General features: G+C 32.3%; 1 protein-coding gene across 1 annotated transcript in view; it reads left to right on the top strand.

Annotated features, from left to right (window-relative positions):
• The window catches only part of LOC134827674 (uncharacterized), a 31,783-nt gene extending 23,579 nt beyond the window's left edge, over positions 1–8,204 (top strand). Inside the window, exons 3-14 of the mRNA XM_063840435.1 lie at positions 3,747–3,977; positions 4,060–4,196; positions 4,271–4,539; positions 4,787–4,864; positions 5,079–5,270; positions 5,343–5,562; positions 5,750–5,916; positions 5,990–6,117; positions 6,220–6,324; positions 6,399–6,550; positions 6,613–6,803; positions 6,865–8,204. Of these exons, the coding sequence (XP_063696505.1) occupies positions 3,755–3,977; positions 4,060–4,196; positions 4,271–4,539; positions 4,787–4,864; positions 5,079–5,270; positions 5,343–5,562; positions 5,750–5,916; positions 5,990–6,117; positions 6,220–6,324; positions 6,399–6,550; positions 6,613–6,803; positions 6,865–8,002 (3,000 nt within the window). The 5' untranslated portion in view covers positions 3,747–3,754 and the 3' untranslated portion in view covers positions 8,003–8,204. The remainder of the gene's footprint in view (positions 1–3,746; positions 3,978–4,059; positions 4,197–4,270; positions 4,540–4,786; positions 4,865–5,078; positions 5,271–5,342; positions 5,563–5,749; positions 5,917–5,989; positions 6,118–6,219; positions 6,325–6,398; positions 6,551–6,612; positions 6,804–6,864) is intronic.
• The last annotated feature ends 2,172 nt before the right edge of the window (positions 8,205–10,376 follow it).

Raw genomic sequence — 10,376 nt, forward strand, 5'->3', positions numbered from 1 at the left:
TTTAATGAAAAATGGTCAAAAAAGTCAGTCAATGATTAAGAAAAAGTATTTCAAAGCCTATACATATAAAAAATTATATAAATTTTTGATAAAAATAATGGACCAAAATTGTTAAAACACGAAGTTTGAAACACCCTAACGTTGAAAAATTGTTGTAAAAAAATCATCCAGGTAAACTTCGAGAGGTACATCCCTGTTTTGCAAACAAACAATTGTGAAACTAGTTTTAAGTTGCTCTTTTTATTGTATTATTCATCTTCTCTTTACTTTTCTCTGGTAAATGACTGATTTCAGTTTGATTTTCGTATTGTAAAACTATCACTTTGTCTTCGTACACAACGTTCAACGAGATCAACTCTCTTCTGCATTTGTATGACTGTATGTGTGTTTCTGCCTTTTTTATGTTCAACACCATCACTTTTAAGAAATACACTACGAAAGACAGGTTTTCAAGTAGTATTTCTCTTTTACTTCTTCTTCTTCTTATTGTTATTATTGTTGTTACAGTGAAATGATTGACCCGAGGATGGTGTGTAAGAGTTTCAAGAAGTGACGAAAGTCATTATTCTCTTTTTTTGTTTCGTAGCTAGAAATAGAAAGTAAGCTCACAGAGCTTTAAAAAATGATGTAAAATTATTTGCTTGTCACTTTTCAGAAATTCTACTTTAAAATTTCGTCTTTCACACACATACACTCATGTACATTATATATGGCAGCGCGGCAGCTGTTCGTCACGCTGTCAGTTCAACATTTACCCATTTATTTAATATTCTATTTTTCAAACAGTTGAGCAATGTTTGTCAGCATTTATTTATCATAAACACGATGCTAAATACTCATGTATATATATTTATCGTGAAACTTATTAACAAACATTTCACAATTTTTCTCTCGTCAGAGGCTCGATAATAATTTTTAACAAGTCATCATAATCTACTTGTCGAAAATTTGCTTGTCCTGCGATAAAATGTAACGGATAATGATGGAGAAAGAGTCAATCGGATTGATGCTGCTTTAGTAACGTCTTTGCAAAAAAAAAAGTTAGACATTGATCTGAACGTTAAATATTTATTCAACAACTTTGTTCTGTAGAAACTTTTAAAGTAAACAAACGAAAAGGAAGTTGAAAATGCAAACAAAAGAGTTTTTTAACGAACCATTTTTATTCAGATACATGCTTGTTTAGGATAAAAAAAAAAGCGCAAAAATGTGCTAGTCTTTCGCTTCTGGACTCGTCAGATATTTCATATGACTTTTATTTGGCAAATCAATATTCAATCCATTAAAAAGCTGCTAAATACATCGGAATCATTGCCATTCAATTATCACTGACATAAAAATTCATAAATAAGAAATAAAGTTTCTCTTAACATTTTTTGCCAAAAGAAGCTGAACGAGAAGAAGAAGAAATTCTACCTGAACGAAATAAAACCTTTTAAATTATTCAATGAGTCTGACCATTCCTTTCAAGATCCTTGCTATTTTATTCCACCACGAATCTTATTATAAATGAACCTTTTCTCGAACGTAGGTAACGTACACGAGGGTTATTTGACAACGCATTATGCACATTAAGCTGGGAACGTGGCATGATGATAATATGCTTAAAACAATGTTTATTTTTTTTTGTATAGAGAAAATCGTAAAAATTTACATCTACCTAGCTAGGCAGAATTTAGAAACGGTAAAACACCTGTACAATTTCTAAAGCCTGTGTTATTTGCATTCTCTTCTAAATAACATGTGCGGATTTAGTACATGGGGAACCTAAATGTTGGTTCAAAGACACGCAACTCAAAATATTAAAATGTAAATTTATCAAGTAATTAGTCTTTAGTATCATTTAATTTTAATTATTTAAAGTATTAAAACGTGTACCATCTTCATTAACTCTCGGAAAAATAAACGTAATTCCATTACTATCCTCGTCGTTCATTACAAAGTAAATAATTTAATTTTGAAAAAGGGGCTGTAGATTACGTTTATCCCCATTGATTAGCTGATTTGCCTTTGATAAAAAAAAAATAAACGAAAAATGTCTTACCCTTCATTTGTTGACACGCCAAAACTTCCTTTTAATATTTCCTTTACCCATAATAATTTGCACAGCATATCTCTCTGTCTAATATTTTATTTTATTTTTTTTTTTCGTCATTGTATAAAATTCTATGCTTCTGTAGCACACACATGATGAATTTGAAATACCCCGAAATTGTGTCACTTTGCAAGCCTATTGTTTGTTTTATTATATTATCATAATAATATATAGCTTTACAATACACTCCAGGTTCATAATACCAGTTAGCTATTTAGTTAGATGTGGCGGAGAATTTTCAATGGAGTCGTAGATTCACTTTATCGAATAGTACGTGCGTTGCAGTTATGATCATGTTGATTATTATTTTCCATAACAGTTTGTTTAGGATTAAGTGTTTGTTGTAATTTTGATCCTTTTATCTGAGACACAAATTTTGATATTTAGGGATGTCATCGAGTTTCACAGGAAGTATTATAATAATGAAATATTGATGCTGCTAATTTAACACTAATTATAACAAAATGGCCTTTAGACAAATAGTCCATTCATACCCTTGATTTTATTTTATTTTTTATCTCGGTTTGTAAACAACCATTCGGAAAAAACATAACAAACATGGACCCCACATCATGTGTGATAAAATGTTTTGTGAGAACGGCAAAGTGGTGGAATGTTTGTTTCGCATCATTGAGGAATCATAAAGTCGCACATTGATAAACATTTTTCACGAAACATTGTGTTATGTGTCACACCATGACACATTTATCAGGAACGTAAAAAAATTGCAGCACTTTTACACTTTTTGAACGACGACTCTTGAATGATATGCTTTATGACAATGATGAAAGTGACATGTCAGTGCGGAGACAAAGCAATATTCAGGCAGTAGTCGATGTACTTTTTGTCGTACAATAAATAAACAAAATCAATATTTGTTCTCTTGAGAGTTTCGAATATATATATATTTGTTTGTTCATTTGTGGAACAGATAATAAAATAAATAAATAAATAGAATGTTTGGGTAGTTGTTAAAAAGCACATAAATTAGGCATAAATATAATAATGAGGTTTATTGTATTGTCGGGCGAAATGCTTAATGGCTGCTTCCGGTAGGGCTTTGAGTGCAAAGACGAAACACATTATCATTAACACTTATCTTTTTTATTGTCTATTTATAACTCGAGATATTTATGTCTTTTAGCACAATCTTTTTCACTCTCTCTCCTTCTCTATAAATAAATATATTGCCAACCCTTCAGTTTATCTATATCTTGTATTTTTTTCTGCACAAAATGCTCGGTTATTTGTTGAATTTGTGCAAGATTCTAAATTGAAAATTTTTAAAGTGCACTTTCTGGGACATCAGATGCAGTTAACTTACTCAAACTAACTTATCGTTGCTCTTAATGGATTTTCTTCTTCCGCCTTCAAAGACAATTTTCAGTAGGTTTGTGGTATGACATGGAAAAAATCAGATAAAATTAAATTTTTAGAGCGAAAAAGCGTGTTAGACACAAAATATCCTGTAATTATTAACGGATGGTGCCCAACCGCGATGCCTAATTGGCGGTAGAAATCATGTTAAAGTCAAATATAATAAATTAAGCTATTAAAAATTGCGTAGCACGAGGACACATTTTCATATGCGCATTCCACATTAATTTTGCTAATCATATTACTTACTGTTTTGTATTCTGTGTCATTACAGGATTTCGGATGGATGGATGGGTGTTTTTATTAGCGCTGCCACTCGCGCTAATTTCCAACAATCATGCAAACATTTTGCCTTTATTATCAACCGAGAATGGTACGGAGCTCGCATCATCATGCAAAATTTATGAATTTGCGTGTAATAACGGAACTTGTATATCAGCTTCCAAGTACTGTAACGGACATTATGACTGTATTGACAAAAGTGATGAACCAGATGGATGTTCTCGTAAGTATTTTTATTATTTTTGAATATAACGAACCATATGAGATGAAGCTAATTATCATTTTTTTCTGCGAATATCCAATAGCTTGCAATCGAACGTTGTACGGTGAAACGGGGAAAACGTACGAACTTGAGCTAAAAGCCAAACACGTTAAGCTTCCATTTGTTTGTAATATAAATTTCACTGCACTTGGTGGAAATTTGGGTGGTGACCTCATACAAGTGAGTGTCGATGTACTTTTTTTTAATTTAAACTTTTTAATTACACTCGTATCGTAATTCTGTTCAATTTGCAGATAAATTTTATTAAATTCAATGTTGGACGCTTTATGCTACAATCGGATCATCCTTGTGTCGATGGTTGGATGATAATTGAGGAGCAGGGCTTACCAAATACCAGTGGCAAATGGTGCGGACAAGCCTCGGGATATTCCATGTACTATAGTGAAACGTACTCGATAAATCTGTTGTTGGACATAGTTAGAGTTTATCAGCAAACAATTGGGAATAATTTTGAGTTTTATATCAAATACAAGTTTTTAACAGAAAAAGAGGCATCATTAAGGTATGTGAATGGGAAAATGAAAAATCTGTGGTGCCGTGTATATAAATAGCATGAAAAAAGTGAAAAATCTGTTCAGAAAATTATTTTGCACTGATATTTCAATTAAGAGCGTACAAGGCACGTTTATTTTCAGTTTTGTTATATAGTTTCCGTCTATCCAATGAAGTGTATGAAAATTTATTATTTTAATTGAAAAACTTTTCTTTTTTTTCTTCTTATTTTTACATGTTACCATTCAACGACGAAGAAATGAGATTGGGGTTTGGACAGGTGATTTAATTGAAAATACATATTGCAGTCGAAAGTTGTATGATTGTGACAGAAGGTGAGTTTTATTAAATTACAAGATTCAAAAGTGATTTTTCAAAAAGTTGAGCTTTATTGTCTCACTGTAACATGTTTTATCAATTAATTTTAAAAGCTTCAATGAACATGTAAAATCAACAAAGAACATTTATACCTATTCTTTGTATTGTCGAAACATTTGCATTTTCTTGATTACAAAATGAAGGATTGTTTGCTTTTTGCACTTGTTACAGAAAATGTCGTATCAGGTCACCCAATTATCCAGGACTTTATCCGAGAAATCTAACATGCAAATACTTCATTAAACATAACCAACAAGTGGCAAATGGTTTGCATGCTATGATTGTATTACGTCAGCCACATGGATTCAAGTTACATATCAAAGAACAGGGCGCGCCAATTGAACAATCGAGTAGGAAGCTAAGGTGAGAAATAAAACAGAGGATTTTTACATATTCATTCACACTTTTCCGTTTTTCGTGACAATAATTGTTTAGAACATGGGATCAATGTGACACGTCGCACGATTATATCTCCATCAAAGACGGAAAAACATCCGAAGCACCGGAGCTGGCTCGCATTTGCGGTGGTGACGCATTGCAAGACATCGTATCCAGCGGACCTGATATGGTTGTAGAGTTTCATACTTCAAAATATGATACTCCATTCCATCCCACGCCATTATCGTCGTTGCCGGGCTTTGAGTTGGAAGTTGATGTAAGTATCTGATAACGCACCAAAAAAAAAAAAAAACAAAAATAAATATAAAATTCCATCATTATTACTGACAAAACTTCTTGCCACGTAATAAAAAAAAATTTACAACAACGAACATAAACGGACGTTAATGTGTACTAATCACCCGCCATAAATAAAATTTACGCTTTTTCACACGCGCATGCAGGTGTTGTTCGTCAATTCCAACTCCCATTCGTACGTACGCAATCCACCTGGACGTTGTGAATTCATTCTGAGTGCATTCGAAAGTCAAACGGGGGAGATTGAAAGTCCCGCTCATACCTTGCCGCAACACAGTATGTGTGTCTATTACTTCCAAGGACGACGTCATGAGTAAGAAAATTTTATTTATGTGAGTCATTTTGTGATAATTACCTGCCTTTTTTCTTTTTTAAACAAAAATTAGGACGGTTTGGATTTCCTTTATTAAATATCATTCATCACTGGATCCTTCAGGCTTTGATAGCCAGTCAGATTGCGACACGCAGTTGCGTATTTGGGACGGAAGATGGTCCCCCAATAAGCAATCAGTCGGTACGTGGAGAAAAATTGGCTCATTATTATTTAAATTATCGTTATTATATATATTTCAATTACTCTCGCAAGTTTGATCTAATTTTGTACTTTTTTTCACAGGAGTGCGGAACGCAAGCTTAATTGAGCAAATATGTAGAGAGGAAGTTCCCCGTTTATGTTCCAGATCATTAGTAACGAAAGGCAGTAGACCGTGCTCTACACAAGGTAAATTTACGATTTTTATTAGAGCAATAAATTAGGAAGTACTGAATGGCGATAATATAATAAATTTATCACAGAGAGCTACTTGTCAACTGGTCCTGATTTAACACTAGAATATCGGCCAGGATCATCAGGAAACGCAAAAATATACGGACCTGGGTCATCATTCAAGTTGCGATATGAATTTGTCGATAATTCGCTAGGTGGTGCACCACTCGATAGATTTAAGGTAATTTTTTGACGATATTTTTTGTTTTGAAATATTTATCCAATAAATATATATTTTTTTAGGAACCTCATGCTCCTGAACCGGCTGCATTAGTTCAAGTTCACACAAAATCGTGTGACAGAGTTTATCGTTCAAGTTCATCCATGAGAGGTATCTTCAGATCACCATCGAATGTCTTTATGTATGGAAGGGGAGGCTCACCAAATATTTCCTGCACCATTAGATTTGAAGCAGCACCTACAGAATCAATAAGGTTTTTTTCTTCTTTTTTCAATTGTTTTTTTTAAATATCAATTTTGCTATTTTTTTTTTAGATTGACAATTACTCGAGGTCGTTTTGGTGCCAGACCCTGTTCGAGCATTCAAGATTATCGTACGGGACGATTTCATTGTAATCATTTGACAGGACCCAAGGCAGATTTGAGAATTAGTGAGGTGCCATGGCTAGACATTGGACCACTTCAACGAGATTGTTTATGTTCAGATGTGACGGGAGCTATAACACTGTCGCCGTTAGCTTCGCGAATTGTCGAAGTAAAGTTTAGTGCATCAGAGATGGGTGTCGATCAAGATTTTCGAGATTTCTACTTTGAGGGACGTTATGAATTCGCGAATGATGGTTGTGAAACAGACTGGGAGGATAGACGTCTCAAGGGAAGTCGCTTTGGCGATGGCGAGGGAATAATTCATGAGCAACCATGCATGCCTCTCATACAACCATATCTGATTGAGCCAGTGGTGTCAGCAGACAGCTTTCTGGTTCTGAAACTAAATGGATTCTGGATGCCTACTATTCTACATTCGGTCCCACCGTGTTTGTCCGATTACAGAATAACTGTATATTCGCCAGGCAATCCCGAGGATTCGCGTGATTTGTGTCCGGCAGGGCCCGAAGCCGTTGCGTATTCAGATGGTTGGGATAATGCCATGCAATTGTCGTCCTTAGACACTGTTAGAAGTCTTGTAATGGAAATCAGATTGCCAAAGACCCCCAATGTCGAACCTTTCCAGTACAAATTCTCGTGGATGGAGGTGTATCCAATGGGAGATTGTCCCTACAAATGTCCCGAAATACAGGCATGTATTCCAGCGGACTTGTGGTGTGACGGTATTCAACACTGTCCCAATGGATCAGACGAGAGTCCCGCAGAATGTTCTCTCTACAAGTATCCCGTGTCATTGTTGCATGTCGCAATCGCGGCGGCAAGTGTCACATTATTGTTATCTCTAGCGGTAGGATTAGGAGCTTGTTTACGACGAAAAAATAACGAAAAGAAATACCTTCAAAGACATCTAAGTGCAGGTGGAGTGAGGTATCCGGCAAATTTACCTCCATTACCGCCGCCCCATCATCATCATCATCACCATTTAGGGCCACATTCGTCTATGCCGCCACCGGGTCACGTTGTGCCACCTATGTATATCGAAACAATGACCAAGGATGTTTGTTGACAAGATGTTGAAACCTCTGTCTAGCACACGAGGTCAAAGGCCTACTTTTACTTGAGTAACGAGATGATCATGCAAAAAAGTGGGTCTCCAGAACACAATACAGATATATAAATATATATGATACTAACTATAAACTATTGATTAACCCAGAAGTAATTGTGCATAAATTAATGGTAATTTTAAGGACAATCATAGGGCATAAAAATACACAGAAAGAAAGTACGGATCAAAATGCTATAAAATTAAACAAAAGAAAAATAGTGATGAATAATGAAAATAATAATCTAGAGTTGTGAGTCAATTTAATTTAAAAATTATTAACACAAAGCCTTTGTTCACAGAACAATCTAGCAATACATCTAGCTGAATTTTAAAGGCAGTTACATATATTTACAGAACCTTAAGATAAAAAAAAATATAACGAAATTACCAAAAATAAGTACATATTATAAAAAAGGTAAAATATGTAACGTACATCAATATATACATTGTATATTTCATAAATAGGGTTGTGATTGCAAAAGAAACGTTAAAATATAGATTAGCTGTTTTTACATTAAAAATGCAATGAAGATACTAAAAATAGTATTAAATAGAAATTGGTTAAGAAATTGTACCTATGATCATATAAAAAAGATTGAACAATTGAATGTTCATTAATTATGTTATAGCGATCGTAATTTGACTTGAATGAAAACTTTTAGTATAAAAATGACAGTATTAAATAATTATTTTAACCGTAAAATAAATAATGTAAGTTTACAAAAAAGGAAAAAGAATATAAAAATACTACATTTAAGGAGAAAATTATTTATATAAGCTTATGTTATGTTTGATCGTTAGATACCAAAATGTAGAAAAAAATGTTTTATCACCAAATAACGCTTGAATTTTAACAGTTAGTTATATTTATTATGTTATATTTTTAATATAAATTTCAACGTGATATAATTGTTAAAAATTCACTTTTTCTTTTTAATCTTTGATTATTATGTAATTTCAATGCAAGAAGCGATCTATTTTTTCAAATCCTTAAATCGATGCATTTTGACTTTATATAAAAAGAGTTTCCTCATCAACTAAATTCAAGCAATACTATATGGCAGTGACTAGAAAAATTTAAATGCCAATGAAAAATATGTATTATTTTGTATACCTGAATTGAAAGTTTCCTCACATTCATTATTATTTTTAATTCAACTTCTACATTTTTAGAATTATCAAATCACATAGAGTGAGTTTGAGCAAAATTGAATTACTATACTGGTATGTTTTGACAATCGTAAACTAAATTATACATAAAAAATTGAATAAAATTAAAAAATTGATCATGCGAAATTGGATCTTCTCAAAATAATTTTAAAAGAGCTTCTGCAAAATTAACTGGTTGTAAATTAGGTTTCTTTTAATATATATATTTTTTTTGGAAAATACATTTTTATAATTCAAGTATCGCACATCTTTCTAATTCGCTCAATTAGTAAAAAATATATATATCCGATTGTATATATAAACTTTAAATGTTGCTTCCCGTCTCTGAAATAGTTCTTCGTTTAATTAAACTAAACACATTTTCCCAAAACAAGAATTCTGACTATGCACTAAATTTGGTACACATTGCATTTTATCATATGAAAAAGTAGTTTACCATGATCCTTTATAGTCGTAAGTTGGTTGTAAGCTTCAACGGCTGTTAAAATGTATTGATTAGTATTAATAGTCAACGGAAATAAATAATAATAAAATATATATTGAATTAGCATTTAAAAAACAAATATGAAGTTATATATTATATACATTAAGAAGTTGATTCGCGGCCTGAGAAAAGTCTCAATAAAAATATATAACCCGTAATAGTGTGCAAGAGCTACTATTAAAAAAATGAAGAAACTAATTGTATTATTAAGAATATAATGTTATACATGTGTTTGTATGTAAACCAAGATAAACGACAAATGGTGTGCTATGGACGTTTGCAAACACCCAATATATGATTTATGTTTAAATATACCACCACACCAATAATGTGATCCTTTTTGAGTGAGAAAATAAATGTAAATACAAACATAAACAAAGAAAACAAATATAACGATTTTGTTACTCAGTAGCTTTGTTATAAGTTGAATAGCCAAACACTAATGATGCATATTTTTATTTACTCTTCTATAATTCTATAAATATTTATTTAATAAATATTAACCATGCTAATCTAACGTCTCATAATAGTGTATCTTAGTCGATCTTAACGAATACATTTTATCATTTCCATCTATTTAAAATTAATTGTAGTCGAATATATACAAAAACTTCAAAAAATGAAGAGAAAAAACAACAAATACCGGTATATATAATAGTAATAATAATAAACATAAAT

This window comes from Culicoides brevitarsis, chromosome 1 (assembly GCF_036172545.1).
Source record: "Culicoides brevitarsis isolate CSIRO-B50_1 chromosome 1, AGI_CSIRO_Cbre_v1, whole genome shotgun sequence".
Classification (NCBI taxonomy): Eukaryota; Metazoa; Arthropoda; class Insecta; order Diptera; family Ceratopogonidae; genus Culicoides; species Culicoides brevitarsis.